The 14,598-nt window shown below is 45.6% G+C and overlaps 2 protein-coding genes across 5 annotated transcripts in view; one reads left to right on the top strand and one right to left on the bottom strand.

The window, feature by feature from the left end:
- Positions 1-5,716, top strand: part of LRP1 (LDL receptor protein 1) — a 77,263-nt gene extending 71,547 nt beyond the window's left edge. For all 3 annotated transcript variants that reach the window (XM_089735718.1, XM_089735717.1, XM_089735716.1), the window contains 5 exons: positions 1,726-1,914; positions 2,161-2,365; positions 2,848-2,941; positions 3,668-3,736; positions 4,835-5,716. In XM_089735718.1, the coding sequence (XP_089591844.1) occupies positions 1,726-1,914; positions 2,161-2,365; positions 2,848-2,941; positions 3,668-3,736; positions 4,835-4,900 (623 nt within the window). In that variant the 3' untranslated portion in view covers positions 4,901-5,716. The remainder of the gene's footprint in view (positions 1-1,725; positions 1,915-2,160; positions 2,366-2,847; positions 2,942-3,667; positions 3,737-4,834) is intronic.
- On the bottom strand, positions 5,703-14,420 carry DNAlig1 (DNA ligase 1). Of its 2 annotated transcripts, XM_028183051.2 has the most exons (15): positions 14,203-14,420; positions 13,922-14,113; positions 13,123-13,528; positions 11,604-11,858; positions 10,611-10,814; positions 9,624-9,708; positions 9,047-9,185; positions 8,686-8,876; positions 8,467-8,604; positions 8,258-8,378; positions 8,022-8,184; positions 7,776-7,939; positions 6,997-7,238; positions 6,566-6,712; positions 5,703-5,939 (listed from the first exon to the last, which is right to left on the bottom strand). In XM_028183051.2, exons 1-15 carry the CDS (start codon positions 14,230-14,232, stop codon positions 5,801-5,803), a joined length of 2,616 nt encoding a protein of 871 aa, XP_028038852.2. In that variant the 5' UTR covers positions 14,233-14,420; the 3' UTR covers positions 5,703-5,800. The 2 variants fall into 2 exon arrangements, with proteins under 2 accessions (XP_028038852.2, XP_028038851.2); XM_028183050.2 differs by having other exon boundaries at positions 13,922-14,420.
- Between the last annotated feature and the right edge of the window lie 178 nt (positions 14,421-14,598).

The following is a 14,598-nucleotide window of genomic DNA, read 5'->3' as shown; positions in this document are numbered from 1 at the left end:
GCCCTGCCTATTTCTGCCGTGAAGCAGTAATGCGTTTGGGTTGGAGGATGGGGCACCCGTTTTAACTATACTTGAGACCTTAGAACTTATATCTCAAGGTGGGTGGCGCATTTACGTTGTGGATGTGGGCTGTGAGCTCGTCCGCCCAACGAAGCAATAAAAAAAAAGAACGTCGCCACACCATCGTCTTCCCGGGCATCACTGACGCCCGGCGCCTCCGAGTGGCCGGCTCGTCCACACGTCGCTCGCTGCAGCAGCTGCGGTAGTCGCGAGGTGCGAGGTATGTCAGGGCGACGACACAGGGATTCACACTTGGCTGCCCTATGCCAGTTTCAAAGTCGGCCGGAGTGAAGTCTACATTACCAAAGGTCGTCCATTATTCAGGAGCTCGCCGGAGTCATGCGATCTGTATATATTATGGCTCTCGTCACGGGGGGCCCCGGAATGCAGACTCCAAAGACGTTCGCATTCGGAGCTGTATGTTTTTTTTAAAAGCGGGAGTGCTTACGCAAATGACAGCGTATTTAGTACCACTAGTTCTATTTGCATGCGACAAGGTAACGTAAAATAATTTCTCACTTCGAAGACGATGATTTAATAATTAGGCAGTTCGTTTGCTCATTTTGGACGTCGCCGACGCCTACCGTTCAAATTCGTATGACGGAAGTTCCACTAGTGCCACCTAGTGTGGTGGCAATTGAGACCGCCTGCCAGGATGACAGTCTCCCATACTGAGCAGTGTCTCGAGGTCACTGCCTCCAGCATTTATTGCATTTTTGGTCGTGAAACTGGTCGGTCAACAAGTGCTAATTACGTGTATCCCCAAAGAAATGCAGTAGGTCTGTCTATGGGCCCGGCACGGACACCGTCGTCGCGTCGCCCCACACGAGCACACCGGAACACATAAACATGAGACCACGACCACTCAAACGCGAAAATCGTTAACTTCAATAGTTGCTAATACTGGTCGGCAGATGGCGCTGCCTTGGTGAAGGATACCATTTTTTATAGCGCTATGACACTTAAGAAACATGACATATCTTTAAATCAATTGCGGAATTCCCAGCAAAAAAAAATCTATTCAAGGAAACTCCGCTAATTTTTGGGGTTTTTGCCATTTCCTCATGCAGCATAAATATTACCTAATTTACGACCTTCATGAACATTCAAAACGTTTCCCTCTTCGTAAATCCGATCGGAGTTCTTAAAAGATTTTCCTCGTATCAAAAAAATACGATTAATAATTATTAGATGCTAGGTAACGTATGCCATTAGCATTTGTTGTAGTTTTTAATTATAGAAACCAGTTATTTTATTAAGATCTTCATAATTAACAAGGTCTTGCAATTGTAAAGTTTGTATTTTATTTACAAATAGGTGTCATTAATTTTATGATAATGATCTATTGTCAAGTCGTTAAGTTATATTGCTTGCCCTATGATTGTCTTGGCCATCCGAAGCTGGGCACCAATCTGTTTGTGTAGCACTTGTATGTATGGCTACAGCCGTCAACGGATAGAAGGTAAGTAAGTATTTGGCAAGCACTTCAATTGTGCAATCGACATTTATATGACAAGCTTGTTTAAATGTAAGCTCCCAACAACAACGTTTGACCGTCTACCGAGCAAGAACATCTGCTCAGTCGAAGATCTTTCCCCTCGTACCCGTTACTATAATGTGCTTACAGTTACATTTACTATTGTAATTAATGTCTGTGAATTACAGAGCCGGCGGCAGTACCGTGCGGGGCGAGCCCGTGCGACCACGGCGGCTCGTGCGTGCACACAGAGCAGGGCGAGGTCTGCGAGTGCGCGGGCCCGTGGGGCGGAGCGCACTGCACGCTGTACGTGGGACACGACCACGCCTGCCGCAACAAGTGTCAACACCCTGCTCTGTGCGTTTGGGGACCAGACAGTAAGTTCATTACTTTGTTAGTGCTATTAGAAGTTGCTACTTAATTTTAAAAGTTCATTACCAATCTTGGCAGATGCGTATTTTTATGACTAGTTTATGGAATGAAAACGCAGTGATCCGGGTCTATTAATGAAATCATTTAATAACCACTCGTATAATTTATTCAATTTATTATTGTAGCTATACTTACACAGATAATATTTTGTAAATACCAAAATATATACGGATCTAATTATAATATTACAGCCAGTGCAACAGAAGTTGGATCCACACACTGTGTATGTCCGGGTGGCGAGCGATGCTTGGAGCGGCCCGAGGTAGCGGGCGCGGGAGCGGTGGACAGCGCGGGTGCGGGTGCGGGAGCGGGCGCGTGGGCGGGAGCGATACTAGCGCTTATAGCATTAGCTGGTGCTGTATTTGCTGCCCTATTCGTTCTGCACAGGAGAAGGCAGTACGTAGCTCTTTTGACCAGAATTTAATACAAACGAACTTACTTCTAAGCATTTATTTTTTCTAAAACGTAAATGCGCAAAACCCATCTTGAGATATAAAGTTCTAAGATCTCAGTATAATTACAACGGCTGCCCCACTCTTCAAACCGCAACGCATTACTGCTTCACGGCAGAAATAGGCAGGGCGGTGGTACCTACCCGCGCGGACTCACAAGAGGTCCTACCAACAGTAATTACGCAAATTATAATTTTGCGGGTTTGGTTTTTATTACACGATGTTATGCCTTCACCGTGGAAGTCAATCGTGAACATTTGTTGAGTACGTAATTCATTAGAAAAATTGGTACCCGCCTGGGATTCGAACACCGGTGCATTGCTCAACACGAATGCACCGGACGTCTTATCCCTTAGGCCACGACGACTAGAAGCATGTCTATGAGCACGCGACACTGAGTCAACTGTACGTAATGTGTACTTTCAGCGGCGCGTTCGTGCACGCCCGGCTGGCGGACAACGTCGAGATCAACAACCCCATGTACCTGGCCGGAGAAGACGAGCCCGAGGGCGCGCACACGGTACGTCACTACGTAGCGCACGTCGCATACTGGCCGGTGCCCACTTTTACATTATAACATACTAAAATTGTAAACTCCACATAAGCAAGTGCTGTTTTTTAAAAGAAAAATTAGGCGTAATAATTTCCGAATAACGAAAACAATATAATTGATTCAGAAGTGTTCCGTGTCTATCTTACATGAAAAGTGCTCTAAGGAATTGCCACGGAGCAAAATTCATCTACAGTGCGTCTCCAGAGATCTGTTTTGCCACGCCCCATCCAGTTTTACAATGAACTCCCTCCACGGTGTTTCCCAAGCGCGGTGCTATCTTCTTCAAATGAAGTTCGCGGAGTGCTCAGCAGGAGACAGCCACTGCAGACTCTGGCACGGCTGACGTCTATGAGCGACGGTAACCACCTGCCATGCGGTGGGCCGTGTGCTGCATACGAAGGCTATAAAAAACCCTGAACTGCCTGAACTGCAACAATATCAGCATTTAAGAACACGAAGCCGAAAAAACTTTCGATCTAAACAAAACTATATCTTTTGAGAAATATTCCTAACGGAGGCACCAATAATCTATCAAATTTATAATTTTGATCACGCGGGGGCTAAAAGTTAGTAAAGGGGCAAAGTCGGCCCGCCTGGGTGGCTCCGGCTGGCCCCGGTGGGTCGCGTGCTGGAGTCCGCGCTGTGTTTAGTTGCTGCTGATGCGTGTTATTAACGAGACCCTCACGCTTGCAGAACGGCGGCAAGCACTTCGCCAACCCCGTGTACGAGAGTGTGTACGCTCCTCAACAGAACCCGACCGAGGTGAGGGACCTACCACTTTCGTCACTTTATTGTGCGTCATGATAATCGCCTCATCGTCGCCACCGCTGACTGCTCCTCGAATCCTGATCACGCAGGAGCCAGTCACCGACGACGCCCTAGACACGTCCTTACGGATCCATCAGATCCAATAACCATTGCATTAGACGCCTTCAGCTCTAACACTAGGAGCGAGCTTAAGGGACCCCGGTAACCGTACTCGTCGAACTCGACAAAGAGGTCGACGTACAACCTAACCCATGCATCAGCCCGCTGAGTTTCTCGCCGGATCTTCTCAGCGGGTCGCGATTCCGATCCGGCAGTAGATTCATTCGCGAAGCAATTGCTCTTGAGTTGTTAGGTCTCCTTCGGAGGCGCTCGGGCAGTTGTTAGCTAATCCCACCCCTCTTGGCTGAGCCTTTGCTCGCCCACCTGTCCTGGTGAAACTGGAAAGGCCTCCGGGCCACCAGTAATCTTTAAATCATAAAAAAATTTTACTGCTTTCTACAGACGACCATAATGTCACTTCATTTAGGTACATGTGTGTTCATTACATTTCATCTTTTATTGAGATATTTTGATCATTTTTTCTTCTAAAAACGGCGAAAAACGATATTTTTACATTACTAAAACTCGTCAATGGCCAAAAAAAAACCGAAAATAAAAATCTGTTTACACACTGAATCGTTCCTTTGCGTGTGTGCTTCTGTTGACGAAAGCTTTAGACGATAGGTCGTCCACCCACGTATGTTTACTTACCATGATCCATGGACATCGGCAATCGGTGGGCACCCAGCCAAGTTACTGGTTACAACTACAGAGGCTTCTTATAGTTCGAACAAAGATGTGGCGTGTGATAAATAGGGACCTTTTATACCGATATTTGTTAACACATTGTTAATTTCGGTGGATTGGGACCAACTGTATCTACTTGTGTTGCTGGCATCTCTATTCAGAGTTCGGTGGATAACTGTATTTATTTAAACAAACACAGCGGCAACAAGTAGGGAAGAGAACTGTCCAGAGAATAATTTGTATGGTTAAAAATATCGGCGGTTGTAATGTTATTTTTTAGCGATTTAATTGAAATGATTTGTGTAGGAACAGGACAACCTGCTGTCCGCCGCAGACAGCCCGGCGCCGCCAGAGAGGGTCGCGCTCTTGTAGCGGGCGGAGTGACGTCACGGTGACGTCACGGCCGCGACGCGACGCTGTGCCAAACTAGGAGTCGACTGACTGAACGCCTCGACGCCTGTACAGTGTGATGTCTCGCGGGACATGGCGGCCGGTACCTTACCACTCTTCGCTGTTTCGCTCCCCTAATGTACATTTTATGTGTTATTCATATATGTAATTATGGTTTATTCAACACTCTTATAGATTTAATAAAAGTTATGAAAACAAATTTCTTATAATGCGAGAATAAATACATCGTACATCGATATTTTATGAAAACCTGTTTCTTATGTAATTGAGATTGTCCGCGAGCTAGTTGAGGACGAATCTCTCTGTGGGTATTTATTGACCTTGAAAGTTGGAATAAGTTTAATTATTATTAAATGAATATGTAAATAATGACAGTCTTGCCTCTAGCGATACGAGCTTAGTTGTAGTTAAATGATGCGGAACCAACACGTAGATTAGTTAGTTGAGGCGCTGTCGGACCTCACGGCACCGCGCGGCGGACACTTTGAGGCCGCAAGGGAGCTCACGTGACCGGGTTGTGTTTTTATGATATTAATATGATTAGTGAACATGTTTTGAGTAACGCGTATTCCATTTTTGGAGCTTTTAATGTTTGTTAATGTATTCATTTTGTTCGTATCAAACGTGTCAATTCATTTTATGAAGTGTATGTCTCCGTCGCACAACTAAACCTTTCAATAGAAACAATGAGGTGTTTCACTCAATACTTGTGCATGTTTAATCTTAAGTACAAATAGGTAAATTTTGAAATAAAACTACTACATAACATCAAAATAAGTCTTTTATTGTGTAAACATTATCTAATTTAAGCAGACACAACGGGGTATGTGAAGTAACTCAGTTCATGTTAGTTGGTCGCGCTCAGTAGAAGTCTTCTTCGTGAGCGGCGTCAGGTTGTTTGACTTGGTTCTTGATCTGGTCCTGCGCCAGGTAGAGCTGCGCCACCTGCGCCGCCGTGGTGGCCTGCTCCGCCGCCTTGTCCTCCCGCACCCGCACGAACCTGCGGGCGACGCGACTACTGCACGCACTTACCGCACGCACCGCACGCACGAACCGCACGCACGCACGCACTTACCGCACGCACGCACGCACCGCACGCACGCACGCACGCACGCACGCACCGCACGCACGCACGCACGAACCGCACGCACGCACGCACTTACCGCACGCACGCACGCACCGCACGCACGCACGCACGCACGCACTTACCGCACGCACCGCACGCACGAACCGCACGCACGCACGCACTTACCGCACGCACGCACGCACCGCACGCACGCACGCACGCACGCACTTACCGCACGCACCGCACGCACGAACCGCACGCACGCACGCACTTACCGCACGCACGCACGCACTGCACGCACGCACGCACCGCACCGCACGCACGCACGCACGCATCACGCACGCACGCACCGCACGCACGCACGCAACGGATTTTATTTTGCTTTGTATTGTTGCTTATAAGTGCCGGTGCGTCCAGTGCGAGCGACGCAGATAGTGGACGCAGCACTATGTGAAATCATCCAAAGCAAAATAAAATCCGTAGCATACGGTGCGTCCAGCGCAGCCAATGGATGCGTATCTTAAGTTACCATAGCCCGTAAACATTAATAACGTGCTTACCTGGGGAAGCGGAGGGACACGCCCTTGTGCGGGTGCAGACGCGAGATGGCGGCGCGGTGCGCGGGCGAGAGGGACAGGTCTGCGCAGCGCACCTCCACCACCACGGCGGCGCTGGTCCATACGTCGGCGGAGTGGGAGCTGTCGTAGCTGGACACAGAAATCCATCATGATCTGACCATCACCATCTGTTCTACTTCAGTTGTTACTTACTACTCGACTTCGTCATTAACAGGATTTGAACAAGTGCCCACGCCACCCAAGTTTGCAATCTTGCGTAGGTCAGTGGTATGATGTAACCAGTTACACACAACTATAATTTGCATTTGAACATACAATTTAACTGCATTCATCTATACAAAATCTCAAGTGAGACAAGAGCTTCTATCGTTAGATCATCGAAAGTGTTTCAACAAGACATTTAGGGTACGTACTTGTAGTAGTTTCTCGGAGAATCAATAATGTGTTCCTTCAGCATGTCGGACAAGGTCTGCAGGTCCTCATCGGAGAAGCCGGTCCCCAGCTTGCACAGCGACTGGAACTGCTCGGACTCGGGGTCGTAGCACGCGACCAGGAACCCTCCGTAGACGCCGGCGCGCTTGCCCTTGCCGCGATAGGCTCCGATAATGACAGCGTCCACCGTGTCTCCGACGCCTTCCAAGTAGTCTTTCTTCAACTAAAATTATTCAATTGTATCGATCAGATAACGAGCGCGGGCTCTCGCAACTTGCGACCCTCGTTACATTAAAACATGTATTAATTCACATCCGTGGAACACCAATGAGTTTAAATTGCTAAACGTATTCATGTAATTCTAACATTTTTTTAAAGCAACTACTATTCATGATTTCCAATGGGGTTAAATCATCGTGCACCAGCGTACAAAATATCGTAGTCGCTTGTGCACTTTGGCTCCAAGCGACATCACACACAGTCAAATAATATTTGGTAGACGACATACTCGTGGGAGGTCGGTAGGGGGTGGTTTAGCCCGGCGGGCGGATAAGCCTTCTATTAAATAATTCGTTTTTTTTTAATAAATATTACAATGAGTTCTGGCTTTTTTTTATTGCTCTTGTAGGCAGGCGAGCATACGGCCCACCTGATGGTGAGTGGTTATCGTCGCCCATGGATTTCAGCAATACCAGGGGCAGAGTCAAGCTGTTGCCTTATTTAGCAAATAATATAATATTTTATGAATTACTTATAATACCTTTAGCCAATTGTGTGACCTCCTAGCTATATCATATTTCGAATTGTCACCGGTGAGCATCTTCACCATGAGTCCCTCGCAGCTTTCTTTCACAGCTTCTTCAAGGAACAGCTGCACTTCCTCGATGGTGCTGCAGTCTTTGGACGTGGCGAACTGCCATGTACCTGCAAGAGTATATATAGTTGAATGAGCCGCTGCGTGGAGCCGGGCTCGTCGGCGCGGTGCCGGGGCGGAGGGCGCAGTCACCGGGCTGGGTGCGGAAGTGTTCCCGCAGCAGCTTGCGGCGGTGCGCCAGCGTGCTGCCCACCAGCGGGGCGCCGTTGAGGTACAGCAGGTCGAACACGAACACGCAGACCGGCACGCGCACGTCGTCCGCACTCGCGCACGCACGCTTGCGGCTCGACAGCACCTGCGGACCCACCACGCCACTGTAGTAGCTCCTCCAGCGACTGGAGCATGTCCACGAGCGGGCGTGCACCGACCTGGAAGGGCAGCAGCTTGCCGTTGGCGGCGTCGAAGGCGACGGCCTCGCAGTCCAGCACGCAGCTGGACACGCCCTCCTTGAGCAGCGTGGGCAGGCGACTCAGCACGTCCGGGTACTTGCTGCACAACGACATTCAACACCTTTAAGAAAAACTTCATTGGACTCGAGTGATTTACGTAAATAAATAAACGCGTTGTATATATTTACGCGGTATTATTCTCTTGGTTCCTGCTGAATATGGCAGCGTTGGCGAAATCCGGCTTATCGTCGGGCGCGGCGGGCACGTGGATCTGGGCTCGCTCGCCGTCGTACTTGTACTCGCAGGTAAACTCTTCATTCTCAAACCTGCAACAGGCGGTCGTCACGCGGGGGAGGGGTGGGGGAGGGGGAGGGGGAGGGGAGGTGGAGGGGGAGGCGCGGCGCTACCTGGCGAGCACGTCGCGCACGGCGCGGGTGGGGTGCGCGAGCATGGGGCGCAGCGGCACGCCAACGCGCATGTTGCAGCGGGAGGCCAGCGCCGCCACGCCGCCGCGCAGCAGCTCGTGCAGCAGCTCGGCCCAGTCGGGACACTCGCAGTACGTGCGCCGCACCACCGCCACGTGCTGCTCCACCAGCGCCTGCAACACCCGCGCTGCTGTACCGACTACACCCGCCACCTTCCCGACAGTACTGCACCGCCGTATATATGCTAATACTCCGACAAACACATAAATTGTTTTTTCTTTTAATAACTGTGCGGAAGCGAAGTTTGCGCCGGTGACGTCACGCGTACAATAAAATGGACAACCTTGAACTTGTCAGCGGACATGTGCTGCGCCGCGTCGAGCTGCAGGGCGGGTCCGGGCGGCGTGGTGGCGACGGCCAGCGCCAGCGCGTGCAGCACCGACTGCTCCGCCAGGCCGATGCGCAGCTTCCCCTCCAGGGACCTGGGGGCGACGCACACAGACCTGCAACACTACCTGGGGGACGCCAGCTGGGGGAACGCCCGCTGGGGACGTCCCGAACACAAGTCCCAGTTCATTAGTGACTTTTTGAAACACAAAAAGTCAAAGTTTTAGAATGGCCGAACAAAATCCAAATAAGAATGCTACAAAACATCAGCTAGACAGCAAAATAAGAATTAACATTATTTGAACAGAAATGCTTTTTATGAACGCTTTCAATAAAGAGTGAGGTGAAATTAATTTTGCTCAACATTATTTTGTCAACCATATACTCAAATAATTGAGTAAGTGTGGTTGACAAAATAATGTTGAGCGCTACCACGCACATCGGCGCGGAGACAAAACAGTTCAGTGCATCTCCACAGACATTAACCAGTCAGACAAGTTGGTCAAAGTAGAGGATCCAGAGTTGAATGTTACCTTATTAGGAATCGTGCTTCACAATCTCTGCAGGCGACGTACAAGGACTGGATTTTATTTATTTTCTTATTCACTGATGCTTGACCTGAAATCATTATCATTCAAGGATTTATTATTAGCATTAGGAGAGCCCAGTAATGAGAAGGATTACAGCAGTTGTAAAGGAATTATTGCAGAACTTCTGAAAGCAAGTGGATAAGTCGTCCTTACGGGACTATTAGTGCCCTAAGTAGGGGTGGGTGATAATATCCACTAAGACTTCAATTGACCTATCTCACTTGTGAGTTATGTATGTGACTTATTAAATTTCTAAAAATGATGCAGTACTATTGACTGCAATTACATGGAGCGGCAGGTCTTGCAGGAACGTGGCCTGCCTCATTGGTGAGCATTGGTGAACAAGAAAGCTTTTATTCAATTGAGACCTGGGTTGCATTGCAATCTCTACCCAATGATACCACACTGGCTAAACACACATCTTAAAATATATGTTGAACCTTTGTCAAACAAGTGGCCTTGGTTAGTCTGATTACACAAGATCATCCTTCTGTAATGGGACGTGACGTTATGTTATTTCTCCAACTCTTCTCTACCGTTTCATTCAAACACGTCCCATGTCACGAGCGCTTGCAATAATTACGTTATCACTCTCTAGTAAGCGCGCCGTCAAAAAGGAATACGTACAAATGTAACAAGTTCATTGAAAGTGCCCTGATACTGCAGTATCCACACCCTACCTATAGGTAAATCCACCACTGGTTCCATTAGATCTTTTTGAGATTCTTGAAAGGACTAGGTGGCATCAATGGTGAGTGTACCTCGGAGGGTCAGTGTCAGGTACCAGTGGCCTGTGTCCAGCAGAGGATGTTTAAAATTACATGATGGCAATATCACTGTTGTGTCTATTGACGTGTACCCACAAGCAGTCTACTAAAAAAAGAAAGAAAAATGCTTCCATTCACATGCAGTGTGTAGCAGAAAACTTACCAGTCATGTGAGCGATTTCTTTTAGAGCAGCAAAAACCTTTCTTATCTGAAGTTTAGGGGCCGCAAACATTGTCTTTTGTGCGGCTCGAGCCTGTTCTGCCACTCTTCCCATATCCCCACACTTCTGTACTGCAGACTTCACTTGTGCTAGGGTACGGCCTGTACACTGGCCTATGGCTTTCATTAGGTACGTTTCTGCTATGCCTGGAGATACCACATGATGAATTAGAACCTAACAAAATTATCTCAATAGGACACTGAGAACAGTGTCCCAATTCTACTGTTGAAAAGCAATAAATTTAAATAACATTAACAACAATTAATAATAATGTAGCAATCTTATGTGTGGTGTTGTGGGAATTCTTTTAAGTTTGTAATGCTGATAAAGACTGTGTGGGCTGGTACCACCATCTGGGTTAGTTGTGCGGTGAAGCAATTGAGACTTTGATGATGCTATCATATATGTATCTTAAGATGGCCTGTGATGTTATCATACTCGATCCTGTGGACCGAATGGTAAACAGTCGACGTCGCCCTAAGCACGTCATTACGGATCCTCTCGATCCATAATCGGTAATTTAAAGGACCTCAAACACCAGTCACCGTCCTCGCCGAACCCGTCGTTTACAGCGAAGGACTCTACGAGTAAATTAGCCCTTAGACCCAGCCTACTGAGTTTCAGATCTTCTCAGTGGATCACGTTTCCGATACAGTGATAGTATCTGCAAAGCACTGCTCTTGCTAGGGTAAGTGTTAGCAACTCTCCCGGTTTGAGCCCCATGAGCTCACCTAAAAGTTCGGTGAATGAAAGAAAGAAGTGATGTAATGGACGATTGTATACATGTTGTGTGTAAAAGTTTCGTTAACTATATAAGACAAGATCTCTTTGGTGTTCATTTGCTTTTCTTCATAAATTTAGGACCAGACTCAAAGTAAGCTCCTGACAAATTTCTTGTCTTTATATAAATAAAATTCAGTTATTTCTGAACTCACCAAGCTCCAAACTATGGTATGCTGGTGCTAGTTGATTTAAGCACAAGTAAATACAAGGCAACAAGTCTTCTGAAGTCAACACCATTACGGATCTATAAAAATTACTTAATATTTCTATTATCTTCAGTCGAGCTGATGTTCCTTCTATAAGATCCAAAGTCTTAGCTAATGCAAGATACGGCACTGGTTCGCCTTTAGACCAGCAAGCATCTTTTATAGGGTGGTATTTTGATTTTGATGGATTGTATGCATTTTCTGGAAGAAAAAATTATAGTTATATATGTTGACGCCAGGAAGAAAGAAGGACAAATGGTTAAAGTACTTTAATGTCAAGTTTATGTTTAGACCATTAGTAGGTGATACGTCTGACTAGACTGTCCACACTCTGCCTTCGCCGCGCACTCGAGTACTTCGGTCATATTGCTCGGAAAACACCGGATAGCTTAGAAAGACTATTCGTGACAGGGAAGATCGAGGGAAAGAGACCGCGCGGGCGCAGTCCGACAAGGTGGTTCGACCAAATCCGCACCACACTAGAGATTCCATTCCACGACGCTCTTCATGCAGCCAATGATCGGAGGCGCTGGCGGGACATCACAAGGAGTAAAATCATGTTGAATTATAATGGTCACGACCCTCAGCAGTGAGGAAACGACGCGAGGAGGAGGAGGAGGTGATACGTCAAATGCAAAATGCAAGATACCTACAATGAATTTTTAGTAACATTTCCAAACATTACTTGTATGGGCCTTAGGTTTAGTATATGTGATGGTGGGCATAAGAGTTAAGTGAGAATCACATACGAGATTGGACTTCTTGAAAATTATAAAATAGAAATAAGTGGCTACCGGTAAGCTGCTATATTTAACTGCTTTGCCAAGTGTGATCCTGATGATGAGGCTGATTACACACAGCTACACCTTTTAAAATAAACCAAGACATTGTCACTAGAGATGAAACGGATAGTGGTTTAGCCGTATACCGAATATTTGGCAAGCTGCGAGGCCGGAGCGCCGGATATTCGGCCCTTTCGGAAATATTCGTGCACGTTCGGGTGTTGTCGCACGTGAACGGAGATCGCGACGACTTGGTACGACGACGAGTTGGTATTCATTCACCACAATTTGCCACTTGTTAATTTTGAGTATTAAACAAACTATTTAACCAAACAATCAATTTTGACGTGCGATTATAAAAATAAAAGTTGTCCATAACCTATTGTGGTATTATTCGCCTTTTGTATAACCATGACATTTTTTAAATTTTACTACCCGAAATCAGGCCAGATACTGATACTATCTGGTATCCAGCCAGATAGTGAAATTTTGGCAGTTTTTCTTAATTGCTATAATATGCAATACTAGGCCACATGAATGCAAATGCTTACTTTCACTCATGGACACTAACAATGCTAGAGACACAGTCAGCTAAGCTATTGTCTACCAAGTAGATTGGTTCCCTTTCTTTGGTCTGTGTACATTACTGTTATTGCAATCACTAACTTGCGAAAAATACATACCTGCTACTTTCTGTATTTCTTCACTCTCATTTTCAATATTATCAATATGCTCAGTATTTTTCACAATATTGTCTTTTTCCTTTGATCCAACAATCTTCAATTTTAAGCTATTTTCTTTTACCTCATCACGAGACAAACTCTTTGCACCCTTTTTAGGTGATGGGCTTTTGATTTCTTTTTTTATTTTAGCTTTTTTATTTTTTGGTGATTCATAAGTTTTGTTTACGCTCTTGTTTAAAGTTATAGAGTCATCATTGTCTGAAAGGTCTTCCTTTTTCACTTTAACTGGCGATTCTGATTCACTACTAGAGCTTATCACACGTTGTCGTTTGGCTTTATTTTTCGGTTTCAAAGAATCTTGGGAGTCACCGTCATTATCTATGCTGTTGGATTGTCTTTCAGAAGGCTGTGGGTGTGTTGGTATCAATATTTTCAAAATGTTCGTATTACAGATTTTAACTCATTTTCTATTGAAATACTTTTAAACATTTTTTTCTTCGTGTTGAATGGAAGTATTCTTAGTATATACAAAGATAAACTTACATTTTTAGATTATGATTATCGCAATCTGGAGTTCATCAGAATTAAATAGACACTAATAACTTTATGTATTTTTTTTATTTTTTTTTATTGCCTTTGTTGGCAGACGAGCGTACGGCCCACCTGATGGTAAGTGGTTACCGTCGCCCATGGACTTCAGCAATGCCAGGAGCAGAGCCAAGCCGCTGCCTACTGCCAAAATGGTATTGGTTGTCTTTGAAGGCGCCGGTAAATTTAATGAAATTTAAACGATACATACCTTGTCTTTTTCGTCGGATATGGGTGATGTGTCCCCATTTACATGGCTTACTTTGGATTCACCATTAGTTTTTATTTCCATAGGTGTAAATGGAGTTTTCTTGAAGAATGACGTGATACTCCTTTGAGCCATGTTGTGACTGGTTTCCTGGTAAATCTTATTGTTATAGCAGATTGTACGGTTACTTGTAATCTGTTTATATAACAAACAATAGCTAATTTTTACTAATCTATTTACGAATAAAGATTTAGTCAAATTCATTTACAAATCACAGTAATCACAGTATGAACCCGGTCACTTGACGACACCATACAGCTAGTTATTGTTTACTGGTTCCAGAAAAAATTGATTCCAATCACTATAATATTATGTTCTGGTTTTAAAAAAAACCTGATTTTACATGTTAACCCATAGATTATATACTTAATATATTTGTTTTAATCTTCAGGAATATTTCAAAATTTTAACTTGCTGGATGTCGTATTGACAGTCATTAATTTGGCGCGGGAAACTTTATGCTTTTTAGCTTGGTCAATTAAGCCAAGGTATCTTTTATCATTATCTTCACATTTGCGCCTGAACTATTTATTTCTGTCTTATATTTTATTTATTCCACTCATAACATAATTTAATATTTTTCTTATGATTTTCTCATTAATCGTGCATTTTCAAACGGT

Source organism: Bombyx mandarina, chromosome 20 (assembly GCF_030267445.1).
Source record: "Bombyx mandarina strain Sakado chromosome 20, ASM3026744v2".
Taxonomy (NCBI): Eukaryota; Metazoa; Arthropoda; class Insecta; order Lepidoptera; family Bombycidae; genus Bombyx; species Bombyx mandarina.
This window is presented reverse-complemented; position numbering and strand designations above follow the sequence as displayed.